At 41.2% G+C, this 21327-nt stretch overlaps 1 protein-coding gene across 4 annotated transcripts in view; it reads left to right on the top strand.

Moving 5' to 3' along the window:
- The window catches only part of RASGEF1A (RasGEF domain family member 1A), a 565812-nt gene extending 544485 nt beyond the window's left edge, over window positions 1–21327 (top strand). For all 4 annotated transcript variants that reach the window (XM_082267364.1, XM_082267363.1, XM_082267365.1 and 1 more), the window contains 10 exons: window positions 2758–2895; window positions 4755–4976; window positions 6888–6968; window positions 7590–7682; window positions 10389–10491; window positions 13051–13130; window positions 15112–15303; window positions 15465–15588; window positions 17979–18051; window positions 20484–21327. In XM_082267364.1, coding sequence (XP_082123490.1) covers window positions 2758–2895; window positions 4755–4976; window positions 6888–6968; window positions 7590–7682; window positions 10389–10491; window positions 13051–13130; window positions 15112–15303; window positions 15465–15588; window positions 17979–18051; window positions 20484–20508 — 1131 coding nt within the window. In that variant the 3' untranslated portion in view covers window positions 20509–21327. The remainder of the gene's footprint in view (window positions 1–2757; window positions 2896–4754; window positions 4977–6887; window positions 6969–7589; window positions 7683–10388; window positions 10492–13050; window positions 13131–15111; window positions 15304–15464; window positions 15589–17978; window positions 18052–20483) is intronic.

Below are 21327 nucleotides of genomic sequence, written 5' to 3'. Positions count from 1 at the left end.
GTGTTCAGCATAGCTGGACATCCGATCTGTCCTTCTGTCACTCAGTCACCTCCCCCCCCACACGTCAGTAAGCACCAGGCATACATTAACCCCTCCCTCTCCAATAAAATTAACCCCTTCACTACCAGTGTCATTTTTACAGTAACAGTGCATATGTATAGCACTGATTACTGCAGTAATGTCACTGGTACCCCCAAAAGTGTCAAAAATGTCAGTCAAGGGTCCGATCTGTCCGCCGCAATGTCGCAGTCCCGCAAAAAAATCGCAGATCGCCGCCATTACGCGTTAAAAAAAAAAACACCAAAAATGACAGAAATCTTTCCCTTAGTTAGTAAACGCAATAACTTTTGCGCAAACCAATCAAAATACGCTTATTGCAATTTTTTTTACCAAACATAGGTAGCAGAAAACAAATTGGCCAAAAATTTAAAAAAATATAGATTTTTACATTTTTTTGGGGGGGAATTTCATATAAAAAAATGTTAAAAATATTGTTATTTTTTCAAAATAAACGCTCTTTTTTTGTTTATAGCGCAAAAAGTAAAAATCGCACAGGTGATCAAATACCACCAAAAGAAAGCTCTGTTTGTGGGAAAAAAAGGACGTACATTTCGTTTGGGTACAGCGTCGCATGACCGCGCAATTGTCAGTTAAAGTCGCACAGCGCCGAATCGCAAAAAGTGGCCTGGACGAAAGACAGCAAAATCCTCCGGTGGTCAAGTGGTTAAATAGCATAAAAACGCCATACAATATACCAGGAGGGGAGAAAGGTTCACGCGTTTCACACTAACCTCAGCACTTTATCATAACTCACGGCAGAGATCCTATCATGGTGTAATATATGAAGATGTGAGAGCCAATCAGCAATAACAGCTGAGCCTAAATGAATTAACTCTTACCATGCCATGGTGCTGCACCTGTGATCAGTTATGACTCCAGACACTTAATGGTTTGACAGCTTGGTTGAGAACACAACCAATGTGACAGTTAGCATTCCTGTCATGCTAGGAATAGAATAACGATCCATGGGTTTAGTTCCGCTTTAAAACATAATTTTTCCTTGTTGCCAATGCTATAAAATGTTACACTGGGTATGTGTACTGAGCTAGTCGTTACACTTGCAGCATTGTATACTATCATTTTTTTTTACCAAAGTATTGATAGTAGAATATTTGTCGGCTGGAAACTTTGATGGTTTTTGGCTGGTCCCTAAATTTCATTGCTCACCCAAACACCAGGCCTGTGACATCACCCCTGATAACTGTAAACACTAAACATGGTCACATTAATACAAAGTGACAGAAGACACAGATGCATAGACTTGTGATTCATACCCTGCTTTCCTCCTACCGTCATTGGGAGGATCTGTAGGCAGGAAAATCCTCTGACCCAGCCACAGATCTGGAAGATGTGACACACAGCTCATTGCTCTGTTTATTGCCCATTAGGTTTTTGTAAGTCATTTATAGAAAATACAGCAGACCACTTAAGTAAATGTAATTAATAATGCATCTGCACTGTCACTATATAGATGGGTCTGCTTTTTGTAGTCTAAGGGCAGCACAATTGTTGTGATCCTTGGAAATTCAGTGCCAGGTTCCAGACCATAGAAAAGAATATAGAGTCCACAGTAATAATAAATCGTTTTATCCTCCTGGTAGTCCTAGTTCTGTTCTGTCTCCTCCCTGAAATGTGTGATTGTATGGGCCAGGGAAACCTGATTAAAGGATTAGTTCACCTTTGGGACCATGCTATACCCATATTTAGGATGTAAGATGAAGCATTGTTACATTCTCCAGCCTTCATGTCACCCTTTTGACAGGTTAACCTTAATGCGGTATTCAATCCAAAACAGAAAATGTAATGTATTGCAGCTTACCCAATCATTAGATGTGGTGGCTGCGTTCCTTTTCTTTTTTTGGGGCTTCATTTCCCTCTGTTTTCACTTGGTGACCTGGCCAGTAATAGAGTGCCCCCCGCTCTGAATGAAGGAGTACAGGGGCACAGCATACAGCAGCATTGTCAGTCTGGAGGAAGGGGAGTGCTATGGGCCATACACACTATACAACTGTCTTTAGATTTTTTCCTTTAGATTTACCAAAACCATATAATATGAGGTCAGACCTAAACACTTTCCATTTGTATGCAATCAGGCAGGCCCTTGCACTACATAGTTGAAGGTAAATCTGACAACAAAAGTTGTATAGTGTGTATCCAGCTTTAGATGTACTAGCAGATATAGATACACTAACAAACTGAAGCTCTCACTATTTAGGCAGTTACAGCAAACAGTTTTTTTTTTCCTTTTGTGATAAAGGTTTTTCATAAATAATAGCCGATCATTGTAAGCACCCCATGTCAGTGTTACATGGTTTGTCTCATCTCTCTATTAGCTACATCTGCAGTAGAGTTTGTTCTTTTGAAAAACATCAGACTTACTGACCAGATCACCAGGCGAAAATAAGGGAGAGAAATTCTGAAAAGAAAACGAATGCAGCCATCAAATCTAAGGAATGGTCAGCTGCAATATAATAAATGTTTGCTTTTGGGTTTAATACTATTTGACTTACTGCAGTGTCTTTTCCTGATTATATCAAGCCCCGACAATTTTGGGTGTGTTATAATTCTGAGTGTCATCTGTCACCTCCCTGGCTTACCTGGAGATGAAATGTATCAGCATTATTCAGGTCACACCTGATTGATCACTACATATGCCGGTGCCTGATGCCTCATTTTCTTGCTTCTTCCAATTCACAGGCCAAGCTGAAATCCTTTGCTGCTAAAATCATCCAACTCCTGAGAGAATGGACAGAGACCTTCCCCTTTGATTTCCAGGATGAGAGGTCCAGGAAAGAGCTGAAGGAGATTGCACAGAGAATCACACAGTGTGATGAGGTGAGGAGCACCGGGTCCCCCTTCCCAAGCTGATTTCATTCTGACATCTGACTTTCTGCTCTGTACTACAGGAATGCTAGTTTCCTATTTGGGATGTATGTAAAGGGAATGTAGAGTCACAACCAATATTTATAATATTTTTTATTAGTTATTTATTTTATTGGGTAATATTGCAAATATGAGCCGGCAAGTAAAATTTTAAAGCAGAACTTCACAGAGAAGGGAAGTTCCGCTTGTTTGCCTCTAACCCGCCTTTCCCCCCCCCCCCCCGCTGAAACACTTTTTGGAGGGGAGGGGGTACCGGGTACGTTGTTTTAATGCGCCACAGCGATCTGAGCTGGAAGTTTGCCCCCCCTCCTTCCCCAGCAGCCTTCTGGGACACATTAGAGGTCCCAGAAGACTGCAGGATCATTCACAAAGCGCAGCCCGACTCATGCAAGCGCATTAGGAAACCGACTGTGAAGCCGCAAGACTTCACTGCCTGTTTCTCTTACTTATGATGCTGGCACCTGCACCAAAAGACAATTGAAGAATCGGCTCTGATGAGGACATCACTGGATCCCTGGACAGGTAAGTGTCCCTTTATTAAAAGTCAGCAGCTACAGTATTTGTAGTTGCTGACTTTTAATTTTTTGGGGGGAGTTTGGAGCTCCACTTTAAAGCTCCTTTTTATGGTGTAAATGCTCTTAGCTTATAGTTGACACAATTCCATAACTCAGTTACTCATCTCTGTGACTCATCCATTACCAGAGAGCTTAGTCCTGAGTTCCAATCGCACACACAAAGCCTCACAGCAAGCCGCTCATCTGTGTTCTGTCTTTAGCTAACCCATAATGCTGTGGGAATCCCTTGTCATGTATGAAATATTTATTTGTAAAACAACATTTTAATATATAGCAAAAACAGATTTAAATAGTTTAAAAACATATGATCTGGAAAAAAACATCCAAACTAAAATGGACTTACAACTATCATAATTGTATTTTAATAAGGCAAAGAGCATCATACTATAACCCTCATCCAGCACTCAGTGTCTCCAGTATATCTAATGCTATGGAATAGTGCAGTGTGCCTATCATTGCTCCTTGCCTTTACAGTAAATATATATATACATATATGTATATATATATATATAACTGCATTACATGTGTCTTCCTCTAAAACAGGCAGGCAATTTTAAGCAGACCTGAGAGGGTTAATTGACTGCATTGTTTTTAATAGCTGTAATTGAAACCATAAAGGATGGCGGTAGCAAGTTAGCTGCACCATGGTCAGAGAAATGAAAGCTTTGTGCAGCTCCAGATCCAGAAAGACAGATAATTTCACGCAATTAGTCTCCATTTCATTTATCATCCGCTTTTCCTGCTGCCGGCACGAGCCAAGCACTAAGAAAGGGGCTTTTGTTATCTGTTTGAGAGCTGATGCAGAGTGAATGCTGTTCCTGGACATCATCACTGGACCATCTGCCCTCAACAGTGCTCCAGCCGCGAAACATAATGTGCACACGCTGCTAATAAACAATAACTTCATTTGTATTCCAAAGCTCATTGCCTCCATTCAGTAAACAATACGATTGGGGAAGATTTTATACAGCTAGCCGTGACCTTGCTTTATCAGGTTCCTTACACAGCCAGTAATCAGAACCGGAGCTGCGGTTGGCCAGCTGCTGAGGAGTACCATCTCCTTCCTTTACATGGCACAGTGAGGTCTGTGTATCCTGGTGAGCTACACATGGCTCAGATTTACTATATGATGATAGGGGGGAAATGGTAATATGAAATTAGAATTGTGATTGTTTTAGATGTTCTATGCCTTCTGTGTGCAATGTGGTCAGTTGTTTTTTTTACTTGTTTGTTTAGGAGAATGCTACAATCAAGAAGAGTATCAGTCAAATGATGCAGAATGTGCTCCTCGCCCTGTCCACGCGGGGCCAGTACCAGGAGATCCGAGAGAAGATCCGACAACCAGTCACTGATAAGGGGACAATTCTCAAAGCTAAGCCCCAGTCTGCCCAAAAGGACATCCTGAGTGTGTGTGGAGATCCACTCATCTTCGCCCAGCAGCTTACGACAATCGAATTGGTGAGTCCTATAATAGATTGTGTTAGATGATTTCATGGATATCCGCAAGGTCTGGAGCTTACCACACTTTTTTCATTGGGTCTGACCTGCCAAACCCTGATGACCCTTAAACTTCTCCTGCTGCTAATATAGCTACCAAAGCAAACATATCTGGACAAAAAATTATCGTTAACATTTTCTTTTTCAAAATACTGCGTTGTATCGAAGAGACGTGTTGATGATAAAATTCATTTGTAGAAGAGTAATATGCATATTAGCAAACTTTTTTGTGGCATATCCCACAACCATAGTTTCCCCACCTTATTCGTTTCTCTTCACCTTCTTTGCCCTACTCCTACCCCTTTATTAGATTCTCTCTACCTGCCTTATCCAGCTGTGCGCCCCTTTATTAGCTTCTCTCTACCTGCCTTATCCAGCTGTGCGCCTCTTTATTAGCTTCTCTCTACCTGCCTTATCCAGCTGTGCGCCCCTTTATTAGATTCTCTCTACCTGCCTTATCCAACTGTGCCCCCTTTATTAGCTTCTCTCTACCTGCCTTATCCAACTGTGCGCCCCCTTATTAGATTCTCTCTACCTGCCTTATCCAACTGTGCGCCCCTTTATTAGCTTCTCTCTACCTGCCATATCCAACTGTGCGCCCCTTTATTAGCTTCTCTCTACCTGCCCTATCCAGCTGTGCGCCCCTTTATTAGATTCTCTCTACCTGCCATATCCAACTGTGCGCCCCTTTATTAGCTTCTCTCTATCTGCCTTATCCAACTGTGCGCCCCTTTATTAGCTTCTCTCTACCTGCCTTATGCAACTGTGCGCCCCTTTATTAGCTTCTCTCTACCTGCCTTATCCAACTGTGCGCCCCTTTATTAGCTTCTCTCTATCAGCCTTATCCAACTGTACGCCCCTTTATTAGCTTCTCTCTATCTGCCTTATCTAGCTGTGCGCCCCTTTATTAGCTTCTCTCTACCTGTCTTATCCAACTGTGCACCCCTTTATTAGCTTCTCTCTACCTGCCTTATCCAACTGTGCACCCCTTTATTATCTTCTCTCTATCTGCCTTATCCAACTGTGCGCCCCTTTATTAGCTTCTCTCTACCTGCCTTATCCAACTGTGCGCCCCTTTATTATCTTCTCTCTACCTGCCTTATCCAACTGTTCCCTCTATATTAGCTTCTCTCTACCTGCCTTATCCAACTGTGCGCCCCTTTATTATCTTCTCTCTACCTGCCTTATCCAACTGTGCGCCCCTTTATTAGCTTCTCTCTATCTGCCTTATCCAACTGTGCGCCCCTTTATTAGCTTCTCTCTACCTGCCTTATGCAACTGTGCGCCCCTTTATTAGCTTCTCTCTACCTGCCTTATCCAACTGTGCGCCCCTTTATTAGCTTCTCTCTATCAGCCTTATCCAACTGTACGCCCCTTTATTAGCTTCTCTCTATCTGCCTTATCTAGCTGTGCGCCCCTTTATTAGCTTCTCTCTACCTGTCTTATCCAACTGTGCACCCCTTTATTAGCTTCTCTCTACCTGCCTTATCCAACTGTGCACCCCTTTATTAGCTTCTCTCTATCAGCCTTATCCAGCTGTGCGCCCCTTTATTAGCTTCTCTCTACCTGCCTTATCCAGCTGTGTGCCCCTTTATTATCTTCACCCTCTTAGACTTATCAAACTGTGCACCCCTTTTTTTATGTTCTCTCTACCTGCCTTATCCAACTCTTCGACCCTTTATTAGCTTCTTTCTACCTGCCTCACCCCTGTATTAGTACAGGTAATTTCAATATAGTCTTCCTTTACAAGAAACCACACGCTCCTCATCTAGAAAATTAGCACACAGTAAGAACAGTTGTTGTGCAGAGCCAGAGAATGCGATTTCTGCAATAACTCTACAGTACTCTGATGTGTTTATTGTCTCATTTTAGGAACGGTTAGGAAACATTTATCCCGAGGATCTCATGCAGATTATAACTCACATGGACTCCTTGGATAAGGACAACCACAAGGTAGGTTTGCAGTCTAGACAGTGCACATTACATTCTTTCCAGAACAAATCTGCCTTTCTTTTTCATTTACTTAGTCCAATAAAGTATTATATTTCTCCATCCAGGAGCCTACAGGTCTGCAAACAGTTGCTTATAAAAGTCAATGGCTTTATGCATGTATACACATGCATACACAAGTACCTACGTAAAGATGTGTATGCCTGCAGGATAAAGATGTGTATGCCTGCAGGAGTGCAACTCTGGATGCAGATTTCTGCATCCAGAGTTGTACTCTCATACAAATACAGTACATGTGTATAGACACATACAGGCATTGATGTCTATAGTTAGCTGTAGGCTCCTGGCAGGGAAATACCTTATACAGCCATATATGCCGGTGCATGAGCTCTAAGAATGAAGGTTGTAACTCCAAAGTCTGAATATTTATGTCTGTGACTTCAATTAGGCTTTAAGTATGACGGTCTCAAAAGCTGAACAGGATGGGTAACTATTTTTGTATGTTAGGGGGTTCCAGTCATCTCCACCTCTGTACATCACCCCATTCTAGATGATACATTGGGTACACAGCCTCCCTACTCATGTGTTTTTGTTACTAAATCGAACACTTGTCATTTTCTTTAGTGCCGAAGTGACGTCACCAAGACCTATAACCTAGAAGCCTACGACAACTGGTTTAACTGCCTCAGCATGCTGGTAGCGACAGAAATCTGCAGGGTGAGTTGTTTGTTACAGTGTCGCCTTACTACATTTATTATGTTTATTATCTCAGCAGTCATCTCAATAACGAGGGATCTGGGCCAGATTTTCTTGTTATGTCAGCGGTCCATTATTATGCAGAACAGTCACATCCTATCCTACCAGATTCTTCCCAGTGAAAGTGAAACTTAATAAACTACTTCCATTTAACAAAAAAACACAAACCTTTCAGTTTAATTGAGAATGGGAATCTGTGAAGCCATTTTGTTTCTCATATTTGCACCAAAATATTAAAGATACTGCAATAAATATTCCCAGAGCCTTTTGTAAGCAGCATATGAGGAAATGTTCATCACAATACATTTAGGTAACACCAATTATACATTTCTAGAAAAGACATTTCTTTTCTGAAATGTCTCTTTTTTCTGTCCTTTCTCTTTTTCTTTTTTTTGCTGTTTTCTATGTGTATGGTGTCCGTGCAAGCTGTGAAATGTAACTTCCTTTATCAGCCATATATACACAAGCCACAGAGTGGAGCTCAGAGAGAATTCTTAGAAACTGTCAGCCGCTGAGCACTTCTGTAGTATACCTCAATGGTCAGGCAGTGTGTATATGCTTATAACTGCAGATAATGTTTCTTCAGCTTTAATCTGGTAAAGATAGCTGCACAGTGCAGGGTTGTTTTTTTTTTTGTACATCTAGCATTATGCTTACATATTTGGTTTACCACAGGCAATAAAATGCAAGGTCCGTTTTTGTCTGTTTTAAAAAAAATTTAATACATTTTGTGCAGTGAAAAGGAATAAAACTGAATGATGTTCACTATTGTTCAAAGTACAGCTGGCAATGAAAAATAAAGGGGCTGCCATTCCTGCCACCTTCTAACTATGCTTGCTGACTAGCTCTGCCAGTCCTAAAGAAGCTCTGCTACCAGATTGTTAATTTTAACAAAATTCTTTCCCTGTCATTACATGGGCATTTAACATCTTTAATGTATAGTATTTACCTGTAAAACGTCCCTTGTATAGATATCCAGAAGCCTTGAGACTGCTCCTGGGCATCGCCATATTAGATGTGATGTCAGCAGCCCCCAGCTATCACTCAAGTGACACAACCAAACTGATAAGAGGCATGGAGGAGCTCAGCTATGAGGAAAGATTAGAGAAACTGAATTGATTCTCTCTTGAGAAGAGGAGATTAAGGGTCCTTTCACACGGGCTTTCCGCCCATGGGACTCAGTTTTGCTCAGCGGGGATCGATCCGCTGATCCCCGCTGAGCAGGCGGATGACAGCTCCGTCTCCACTTATTTTGCAGAGACGGAGCTGTCAGAGCCCTGCTCTCCTCTATGGGGGATTGGATGAAAACGGACTGCCTATCCATTTTCATCCAAACTGATCCTCCAGACGGATGGAAAAAAGGGTTTCCATCCGTCTGGATTACACAAACCACATCAGATCGGATAGCAGCGGGTGTCAGCGGACATGTCACCGCTGACATCCGCTGCCCCATAGAGGTGCATGGAGTATCCGATCAGGTCCGCCTGAAAAACTGACAGGCCGACCTGATCGGAAAGCCTGTGTGAAAGGGGTCTAAGGGCGGATATGATCAACATGTAAAAAAAACATAAGTGATCCATATAGTGAACTTGGTGTTAAGGCGTTTTACTTTAAGGTCACAGAGGACCAGAGGACAAGGGGGCACTCTTTAAGCCTCCAGGAAAAGAGACATAATCTCCATATACAGAAAGGCTTCTTCACAGTAAGAGCTGTAAAATTGTGGAATAAACTCCCTCCAAAGATGGTTCTGGTCAGCTCAGTAGATTGCTTTAAAAAAAAAAGGCCTGGATTCTTTCCTAAATGCACATAATAGAACTGGATACTAATATTTATAGGTAAAGTTGATCCAGGGAATATCTGATTGCCTCTTGGGGGATCAGGAAGGAAATGTTTCCCCTGCTGGAGTAAATAGGATCATACTTTGCTGGGGTTTATTTGCCTTCCTTTGGATCAACTGTGGGTATGCCATTTTGTATATGGGATTGAATAATTTTTTCCCTCCTTTTATTGGTTGAACTAGATGGACTTGTGTCTTTTTTCACCCAGACTAACTATGTAACTTTATAGTATTTTCCCAAGAAGCCTTGTAAAAGATCAAGTAGAGAAATGAGGGGAGCTGGGTCAGCACAGTAATTATACACTCTCAGAAGAGTAGAGGGCTATCATGTGAAGGAGGGAGGGGGCTGTGCTGGGGAATTGTTTTCGTGACTTCAGAGGCAAATTCAATAAAACTTTGTCTATGGAAAGAAAAAAACTACAAGTAAGCATTTAAAGTACATGATTTTTTTTAAGTTGGTGACAGGGTCTCTTTTAAATACTTGTAAATCACAGACCTAGAGTGAGCACTGTGTAAATGAGTGTCAGAATGGTCTCAGCATTCCATATCTCTATAGTTCGGAGAATAATTTGGCCGTAGATTGTCCAGACTAGGGTTGCCCCCTCATCCCTTTATTCCAGGACACATAATAATTACGCAGGTTCTGGGGCTGATATAATGCAGATAAGGCACCAAGTGAGTTTTTTCCCACCTTAATCAGCCACAGAACCGGTGTAATTAATGTGTGTCCTGGTTTAAAGGGATGAGGGGGCACCCCTAGTCCAGACATCTACATACATCAGTGCCGCTGTTCTCTCATTCCTAACTCTTCGATGTCTTGTGTTGTGTAGGTGGTAAAGAAGAAACAAAGGACACGGGTGATGGAATTCTTCATAGATGTAGCCCGGGAATGTTTTAACATTGGAAATTTCAACTCTATGATGGCCATCATCTGTAAGTTGTTTGAGTTTTATAATAATTAGATCTACTTTCACACTTGTAAATTGGAGGTCTCCAGACTTTATTTATGAGTCCCTTTCATCCAATACATCACAAACTGCGGTGAGCCACACAGGGCCGCTGATAGGGGGGACCACCAGTCCTCTTGTAGGGGGCCCGAGCACACAGGGGGGCCCACACAGAGAGGGGGATTAGTGATAGACAACAAATACAGAAATCTTCCTCCAGCACCTGAATCTGATCTGTCCCTCTCCCTGCTATCAGCCTTTATCTGTTGAGAAAGAGACAGTTGTCCCTCACTAATCCCCCTCCCTGTGTGGGCCCCCCCTTCCAGCACTTATCTCTGCTCAGGAGTTTATTTGTAACTTTGTTTCTCTCTCTCTGTCTCTCTGATCACTGAGCTCCAACTGCCCAGCCTGTATATTTTTCTCATCTCATCTTCTTTTTTATTTAACATAGTTTTTTTTTTTTAGATTTAGCAGGAATTATGCGAGTTATGTTATATTTGTGTCTGCTAATAGTGATTTTGTTGTAATTTTAGCTAAATATATCTTTAATATTTTCTTGGGGGGGCCCTGCCAGGTAGTCTGTATGGGGCCCCGCGATTTCTAACAGCAGCCCTGGAGCCACACTATGCCTGAGAAAGGAATGATTTCTGATATGGGTGATACTCAAACACTGTTTTGTAAATGTGCTCAGGCTGGGAAATGATTGTTTAACCTTGCTCAGCAAATATCATTCCTTGGCTGCGCTTGCTAGATACTTTATGTATCTCACACAGGCAATTAGAAGGATTAGAAAATGGAATAAGCAGCAGATTTACATTTATCCTGGTATTAGGTGACCCGTATAGCAGAGGTGGTGTGCTTGTGGGCCATTTGACTGATTACATTTACCTAAGAGAAGAGAGGTGCCCACTATATAATATCTGCTGATTCATTGCTTTCATGTGTTGGAGGCGCCTTTGCAGGTCCTTCTATCCACAGTCCCCTCAGAAACAATTGGAGGGCAACGCTAACCAGAACTGAAGGAATAGAAATGATAGCAGAATTACACTGCATCTGAACACCACAAACCAAAAATACTATTTAATTCCATTTTAATATTCAAAGCAAATTCCCCATTGATCCATGTCGCTGTGCTTTATTTTGCTGAGAAATCACTTTAAAATACAACCCCCCCCCCAGCATTTCTGGACATCACCATCTTGAGAAAGGGCAGATGATTCATGTAGCATTTATGCCCTGAACTCGATCTGCCCATAGCTCAGGCATGCATACAGGATGATGTGCCTAGCTGAGAAAGCCCCTCCTGAAGACTCCTGGGATTTATGACATCATTTACCTAGGCAAGAAACCAGGAAGTAGCTGAAGAAATGTAAAAAAAAAAAAAAAATCTTAAAACCAGTAAATATGATACACTTTTCTATCTATTTACTAATGGTAGTAGCAAAAGGATTCACAATAGTCAATGTTGATTGAGAGCGTGACTTTCCTCTTTAATCACAGGAGCAAAAGCATAGATATCACAAAACAATAGTGCAGTGCTAAGATAAATTGAATAGCATGTGCAATACAATAGTGCAATGCAAATATATCAAACTAATACGTGTCACCGCAAATTGAAAAAAAAAAATCAAAGAAATACAAAAATGAAGCCAAAAACTGTGAATTTGGAGGTTGTTTGATTATGAGGGAAATGACAGATGCGGACACCAAACACCACCCAACTTCTTAATGATAAACCACACAGCACCATGGTGTGCAACAGAGGGAAGCTTACCAGAATCTTAGGACCCCTAATGAAGAGTGGTCAACCAGCACTTGTGTATCATTCGCAGTGCTTGTGTGATATCACAATCGTTGGTTGACCACTCTTTATTAAGGGTCCTAAGATTCTGGTAAGCTTCCCTCTGTTGCACACCCTGGTGCTGTGTGGTTTATCATTAAGAAGTTGGGTGGTGTTTGGTGTCCGCATCTGTCATTTCCCTCATAATTGAAGAATCTCTAATTTCACCGTTTTTGACTTCAGATTTGGATTTCTTTTTAATTTGTGGTGATACATAATAGTTTGATATATTTGCATTGCACCTACTATTTAGTTTATCTTATCACAGTACTATTGTTTTGTAATGTTTTTTGTGTTATGTAATGTAGCATCGCGCTAGCTGCTATATTTTTATTAGCCAATAGAGCCCTACGCGTTTTTTTTAGTTCTTATTAAAAGCATGGATATGCTTTGCACTCCACCCTCACCCAAGTTCTTTCAGAGAAAGTCATCGAATGGTGTTTTTATAAGGATAGCAGTTATCCATTGTGTGGCCATGGCACTGGGCTGCCCAGTCCTCTTTCTCCAAGTCATTACACTTGCAGTGATTCCTAATAGTGGTCATTCTGAAGAGAATAATGCTGGAGGCCAATGTCTTTCTCATTGCTCGAATGCCATTACAGATTGTTGACTGAATTCAGTTTCTGCATTTTTTTTTTCTATAATGACTGCTAATTGGACCCTTCAGTGTCAGCTTTTCTAATGTCTGATGTGTTTTGGTTATAGCTGGAATGAACCTCAGTCCTGTTGCACGGCTTAAGAAGACTTGGTCAAAAGTCAAAACAGCCAAGTTTGATGTGCTAGAGGTAAGACAAGACTATATGGTATGATGGTATGAATATTGGAGTCGTTTTTTTTTTTTTTTTACGCAGTTTTACGAGTACTTTCCTACACCTTTGACAGATCTGGCAGCAAGACTGTAGTATCTTCAGTGATAAACCGCCTACTGTGATATGACCTAGTGATCGCATCCACTGCTTATAGTGACATAGGGTTGCCACCCCATCCCTTTAATCCAGGACACATATTAAGTGTACAGGTTCTGTGGCTGCCTAAGGAGGTAATTAAACTCACTTAGTGCCTTATGTGCATTATATTAGCTTCAGAACCTGTGTAAATAATATGTGTCCTGGTTTGAAGGGATTTTGTGGCAACCCTATAGTGACATGACCCAGTTACTTCATACAGTACTTACTGTGATATGACACATTGATCCAATCCACTGCTTATAGAGACATGGCCCAGTGACTGCATATCCCACTGATCTGACCCACTGATCACCTACACTGATAATAATAAAACGACCCAGTTACTTCATATACTGCCTACTGTGATATGACACATTGATCACATCTACTGCTTATAGTGACATGGCCCAGTGACTGCATATCCTGCTTACTTTGATATGACCCACTGATCACTTACACTGCTAATAATGAAATGACCCAGTTACTTCATATACTGCCTACTGTGATATGACACAGTAACCACATGCACTGTTTTCTATTCTGTTATCTAAATGTTCTGATAGTTACACAATATAGAAACAAACAAAAATTTCCCAGCACACCAGCCAGCCTGCAAAACAGGCAAATTGTCCTAACAGTTAACGTTTAAAACAGAGAGCTTTGTTTGCACACATTTACAAATGCATGCATAAGCCACAGTGCCCGCGCCAAGGGGACCTCTGTGTATACTGCGGTCCTAACTCTAAAATTTACTGAGCATAGTAGGAGCACATATGTAAATGGATTGTTAAAGGGCAGGTGTGCCTGGAGGGAGCTCATCCCTTCTTAAAGTCACAGGGATACACGTGACGCCCAGCAAAAGAACAATGGCAGCAAAGGCCTCCAGTGCCTCTCTGCACTCAATTCATCCAACTGTACAAAACAGTGGCAACCATCCCCAACCTATAACTGGCCAGTTTATAGGTTGGAGTGGTTGCCACTTTTTTGTACAGTTACACAATATAGAAATCATGTTTATGTGCAGCATCATGCATATGCTTTAATGCACTGCAACAGACCAGAAGGATCTGAATAGGCCTTTATAGTAAGTTTGCTAGAATACTCTCACCTATTTCTCCAAAGGCTATAACATAAAAGTGAGCTATAGCACCATCTAGTGTGCCTGAAGAAAATGGCAGCCAATACTTTTTTTATTATCATTACACAGCTCCCTCTTATTAGGAGTATATTAGGTATTCCTACTATTGCAATTCCTCTTTAATCTGAATACAAATTATGTATTATCTTTGCTTTTATGGCTGCAGCTGTGAGTAACATAAAACTTTACTGACTTTGACTATATAGAGGTTGACTTATTAAAGGCAAATATACTGTGCACTTTAAGTGCATTTGCTCCTGATCTGAGGGGAAGTTCTGAAATGAGGGGACGATCTGCTGATTTCTGTCATCCAATCACACACAAGCAAACCTGTTATTATTTATTTTCCTTCTATGTGATTGGGTATTCTTTGCAAAGTAAAGCTTTACCTCATTTACTAATCTGTGGAGCAAGTGCTCCTGCAATGCACAGTATATTTGCTTTTAGTAAATACCCCATAGTAAACTTTTGCTGCTTTAACAATTACCGTAGCCTTGGACTCGTTTATCCTTCTGTCCCATAAATTATACATTGGGTAGGTAGTGGGTGCAATATTTTTAAGTTTGCTGTTAGTTAATTCATACAGTTTGTTGAGGCTTAGTGGCGATAATATTTATATACTTATGCTTGGTGTGGGATTCTGGTACTATTAAGGCTGTTTTATTTTTCTGTACTTGGCAGCATCATATGGATCCATCCAGCAATTTCTGCAATTACCGCACAGCACTCCAGGGGGCGACACAAAGGTCTCAAAGTGCTAACAGCAGCCGAGAGAAAATTGTTATCCCAGTTTTCAATCTGTTCATCAAAGACATCTTCTTCCTACACAAAATCCACTCCAATCGTTTACCTAATGGACACATCAATTTTAAGGTAAAATCTATTCTTTTTGAAAAATGTTTATATATATATATATATAGATATATATATATCTATATATATATAGAGAGAGATAATATTGCATATTTTAATAGTGCAGATGTGTATTCCTAATATCAGTTATTTATGAATAACATGTTTCTTTTTTTTTACAGAAATTTACGGAGATTTCCAGGCAGATTCATGATTTCCTGACGTGGAAGCAGGTAGAATGTCCATTTGAAAAAGACAAGAAAATTCAGACATACCTTCTCACGTCACCAATTTACACAGAAGAAGGTGAGAGCATGTATGGTCATTATCACATTGGAATTGGTATATTTATGTTGTGCAGCTTCACATCGTGATTGTACTTACCTCTCTTGTCAAACAATAGCTAAATAACTAGATCCATTTCCACTAGCATGTTGCTTCGCTAACACAGTGAGCTCTTTACAGACATCGGCCCCTTTCCTTTTCACCACCCTGTACCTGCACTGCACAGTTATGATGTTTACTGTAAGTGCATACTTTACAAAAGCCTGTTGGTGGCCTGGTGGTCCTTGGTGCCCACTGTAAAACATAATTGTCCTGAGAATGTAATATAGATCTTTGTATGCCCTTAACATTTACTTTAAAGGAGAAGTTTTTTTTTTTTTTTTTACACCCTGCAAAAGAAAGACATAATGAGCTAGTATGCATCGCATATTAGCTCATTATGCAATACTTACCTCAGAACGAGCCCCCGCCGTGCCGCTCACTCACCTCTATGACGGGCGACATGTCTAGTCGCCCGTCTTCCGGGATCCGCGCGCTAGAGCCGACAGTCACGGCACGGGGCTCTGAAGGAACGGCACGATCGGCCGTTCCTTCAGAGCGCATGCGCCAGTGACGTCACTGGCGACATGTAAGGTAAATATCTCCTAAACGGTACATGTTTAGGAGATATTTACAGTACCTATAGGTAAGCCTTATCATAGGCTTACCTATAGGTACAAGTTGTAGAGGAGGGTTTACTTCCTCTTTAAATAAAAAATAAATGCACAAAAAAAGTGCATGTATTATTTTTTTTTCTATGGAGCCTGCAGAGCATTGCACCCGTGATCAGCAGATCATGGGTGCAATCTCAGGCTCCTGCAAACTCTCAACATAGCTGTCTATGGGCATGCAGTTACCTGAGAGCAGAAAAATAAATGGACTACGAGAGCGCTCACCAGCTTAATGGCTGACGGTACTTGTAGGCATTAATTCACAGGAAACTGTAACTGAATGGTGCAGCTGTGTGGGCGGAGCCCTGCATAGCCATGCTGTATTCAACTTGTGACAGCGGGTAAGGGAAGAAGATTCCCACCACTGTCACAAGGAGGGTGGATCTGGGGGGGAGGCTGCATATGCTGGAACATCGCTAAAAATGGGTGGAACGTGTAACATATTCCAAAGGTGAACTTATCCAATAAGCCTTTCTGATACTTCATGCATATTAGATTTTCCTAAATACATTCCCAATCCGGTGCATTTCCTGAGGGAACAGTGTAGACCAGGGGTGTCCAAACTATGGCCCTCCAGTTGTTCAGGAACTACAATTCCCATCATGCCTAGTCTTGTCTGTGAATGTCAGAGTTTTACAATGCCTCATGAGACATGTAGTTCCACAACAGCCGTAGGGCCTTCATTTGGAGATCCCTGGTGTAGACTGTGTACTGCCCAGCTCCTTATGGACCTGTAGAAAATGCATACCAGTCCCCTCCTAAATAGCATAGATGCATTTATCATTATAGATCTACACCAGTTCCTGGCAAATAAAAGCGCAAAAGAAACATTACCCCAATAAATCGTGACTGCTTTTTAGACATTGTAACTTTCCAGGAGCCATATAAATCAAAATGGTAATAAACAAACAATTCCCAGCGGAGTCAAAGCTGAATTGCAGTGTATGCGAACGTTCACACATACCTTACATGGGAAACGTAAACATTGTCTGTACTTTTCTTTATGTGACATGCCATGGGATGAAATATGACAGGGAGAAGCATGTGACCATCAGAACCAAACAGGAGTATGAGACTTGCATTGGGAAATTTCACCTGAACGACGATAGTTGTATCTGTTCTACCACAAACAATGTTCTGCTGTGTAGAATTTGGGAATCATTTTATAGTAAGATGGGTCCAATTTACGATCCAAACTTCTACAAGCAGCATTTTGGTGTGTTTGTTCTTCATAGTACTGCTTTGTAAGGATGACTTAAGCTTGCCTTACACTGCTTTAACTTTGATTCCTATTGGTTCGAGTAATGTATGGCCCTGCCAGCACCGCTTTCTTCAACAAAAGTCAACTGTTCTCTTGACTTTTGCCAAAGAGCCTGATTTTCTAACAGATTGTCAGCTGAACAAGAATGCATCCAGTCAGAAGCAGCCACTGGTTTGGGTATTGTGCAGCATCAGTTGTCAGAATACAGTAGTCTGGCTGGAGAAATTCATCCATCCATCCATGCTGTCTGCCCATAGGCTATACAGAAAAAAAATGTATATGTGTATGCCCAGCTTTACATGTATGGTCCCCTCTCCTACACATTGAGATGAATTAATGGTAGATACAATTGTGTGAACTAGATGGACTTGTTTTTTATTTCAGCCAGACTAACTATATAACTATACAAGATTTGTAACATTTATCTTTTCTATCTGTAGCTCTCTTTGTGGCTTCCTTTGAAAATGAGGGTCCAGATAATCATATGGAGAAGGACAGCTGGAAGACTCTCAGGTACACAATGAACGCTGTGGTATCAGTCCTGGAAGCCGATACAAGATTGTTGTAATCATGAACACTGCTCAGGGCTGAGTGCTAGATATGTACTGAGCCTATTGCAGGAGGTAGAGATGATTCAGGGTCGGGCATGCTCAGAAATAAAGAACGTTTTGAATACGTATTTTATAGTTAAGGCTTAGCCGTCATTAGGTGCATGTAAATATGCTATATTGTAGTCATCGATGTATTGAGATTTAACCTTAAGCCTTGGTTCACATAGTAGGAGTATGTTATTGCATGTGTTATGGTACACGTTCACGTACATTAGGTAAAGGCAGCCCATTCATTTTAATGGGTTTCCTGACACTAAAAAAGGTTCATGCGCTATTAGTGTGACCAGCATGCTGGTGCATGTCTGTGCATTGTGGTGCTTTGGCCATATTCATTGGGGTGCCATTGAAAATGAAAGACATCACTGCACATAATGCATACAACAGTATACACAATCACATGCTCTAAAATCAGTTGTCTGAGGATTTAAACTGTTAGAAGGCCAGCTAGTGGCCCCTGGGCTACTTTTCTGTTGACAAATTGCATTGATGGAGTAAAGGACTAGGCCAGTGTCATAGATACTTAGACAATGTGACAGTGAATGGTCAGTGCATATAGCAATTATATCCTCATTAATGTGACTGGCCATGTAAGCACCCGTTTCACAAATGTCATTTTGGAAAATTTAGTTGTCACCGTGGGTTATCGTACAGTGGGAAAGGGTGGTAGAGCTTTAATACCTAAACTTTTCATTCCCAGAATTGTCTATTGCTCTATACATAAACGAGGTGTTCTGCTTTAAAGGGCCAGCCCTGAGAAGTAGATGTAACTGAATGACATTATTATTATTATACAGGATTTATATAGCACCAACAGTTAGCACAGTGCTTTACAATATAAAGGGGAGGACAGTACAATTAGAATACAGTTCAATACAAAAGGAACATTTAGTTTCATAAAGTCAACTGCCATTCATAAACCAAATACTTGTTTTCAATATTTTTTATCCTTTGTTGCATCTCCATGCTTCTGCTTTCCTGCAGCCACCTCCACGTGTCTACATTCCAGCAGTGATGACTGCATGACATTTATCAGGGTTTCCTAATAGGGACAGCAGTGGTCCAGGCCTGTCCATTTTGTGTTCATATGAACATCAGTAGTCTCCATTGGAAGCCCATGTTTATCATATGACAATGCAGGAGCACCACTGGAAGACAGGGACTAGGAGATGTCACCCCATAACAGAAGTGCCGGAACAAGGACCTTCATGGGAAGATCACCAGATAATATTTTAATGAACGCTGGAGATTTCAAAATATTAATAATGACTTTAGATCTTACATTATTAATATGTTAAAGCATAAATGGGTTTTTAATGACTGGATTAACATCTACTTTAACAGAATAAAATAGGCTCTAGCATAAGGCCCCTTTCACACAGGGTGGACTCCATTTTATTCACCAGGGGATCTGTCCAATGATCAGAGCAGAGGGGGGCAGATGGCAGGTCAGTGTCCCATCAGTTTCTGCAGAGTTGACACAGGCAGAGCCTGCTCTGCTCTGCAGAGCCTTGTGTAAATGGACTCCACTGTCTGTTTACACCTGCCTGCCATCCAGTACGCCTAGACAAAGGAGGACAAATCCCCTTCTGTTTTTTTTTTCTTGTAGCGGACTAGAATGGATTGGAGGAAGGGGGTAAACGGACACAAGTCTGTTTACACCTGACGGTCCATAGGGTAAATGGACCAATCAATCAGGTCCACTGAAAAACAGACAGGTGGACCTGATCGAAACAGCCATGGAAAAGGGGCCTAAGGCAGTAGGACAGTTACAGCGGAGTAGGAGTATTAATTACTAAAAGTACTAGTACTAATTGTTTAGGGGATAGTTAGATTATTGTATTGAAGCCTAGATTCACCCTGAATGCGGGTTTGTTCAGCTGAAATCGCATAATTTCAAACCGGCATTTCAGTCTGACTTGGGGGGGGGGGGGATTTGAGAGACATCGGTGTGGGTTCATGCACAGATGTCTATTGAAGTCACATCCTGATGTCACCAAAAGTAGTGCAGGAACTACTTTTGGGAATCAGTGCAGCACCACACCAATTCAAGCAGTGCCATTGCTGGCAATAGGCTCGGCCCAATGTAAATGGGGGCTCACACACACTCCACTGATGAGATCTTTGCACCTGAATGCCCTAAGAGAGGGTAGAGCCAGGCATTATCACAGTCATTGATGTCCCCCCCAGACATAAAACAAGACCCCGGGTAATTCCATGCTCTAATATTTATTGATTTATTCATTTTGGGTGGACTGACCCTTAAAAATAAAGTATGTGGACTTGTTCATTGTTGTGGGATGTTATTTAAAGTCAGTTTCTGTTCTCTCTCCCCAGGTCCACACTTTTAAACAGAGCTTGAGAAGATCCACGAGATGTCTGAAGCACACACCCGATTTTTTTGTTCTTGTATTGTGCTGAATGTTTTAGTCAGGAAGACGGTCCTCGCTGGTTGGGGGTCTGCTGATTTTTGTATATAAAAACTTTTACAAGTCTTAAAAAATACCAGTCTATAAATTTAATTATATAAATATATATATTTCATGCTGTAAGCACTTAAAAAGGAGAAACCTAAAAGGGATACATGTTTTCTTATTTTTGTTTATTACAAAAGGAACCCTTTGCTGCTGGAATGGCCAAAAAGTGAATGTCTTTGTAAAGTACAGAGTAATAAATGCACTGTATGAGCCTTTCACAAGAGGGTTACCTCCCCCCCCCCCCCCCATATATACTACAATCACACACAAGGGCAGGGCCCTGGTTTAACAAATTGATGGCGGTTTATAAATGTAAGGGTTCAGACAGATCTAATCTATACATTTTGTCTGTCCATGCTGCTATATTAAGGTAGTAATAACCCATACCACTCTATAGAGCAGTACCAACCATCAATTATCGGAAAATGTTACTTTGCCTTTATGACTCTCTCCTTTAACAATCTGTAAATTGATTTGGAATGAAGAGTCAGCGAAAGTCGCAGGAAGACTTGTTACACTGCCTGCTCTTAAATGCAGTCAAGGTGCCTTTTATGTGACACTCACACTAATGGAAAAAAAACTTTACCAAGTGGATTTCTTTCTCTTGAACACTATTTACAAGTGTGCCCTCTACTGGTGAGATTACTGAATTGGTTTTTACATGCCAGTGTGCTTGGTGTTTCCAAAGTTGATTTTTAGAACAT

Source organism: Pelophylax lessonae (genome assembly GCF_965119305.1).
Source record: "Pelophylax lessonae genome assembly, chromosome: 9".
NCBI lineage: Eukaryota > Metazoa > Chordata > Amphibia > Anura > Ranidae > Pelophylax > Pelophylax lessonae.
The sequence above is the reverse complement of the archived record's forward strand: the minus strand, read 5'-3'. Positions and strand labels throughout refer to the sequence as shown.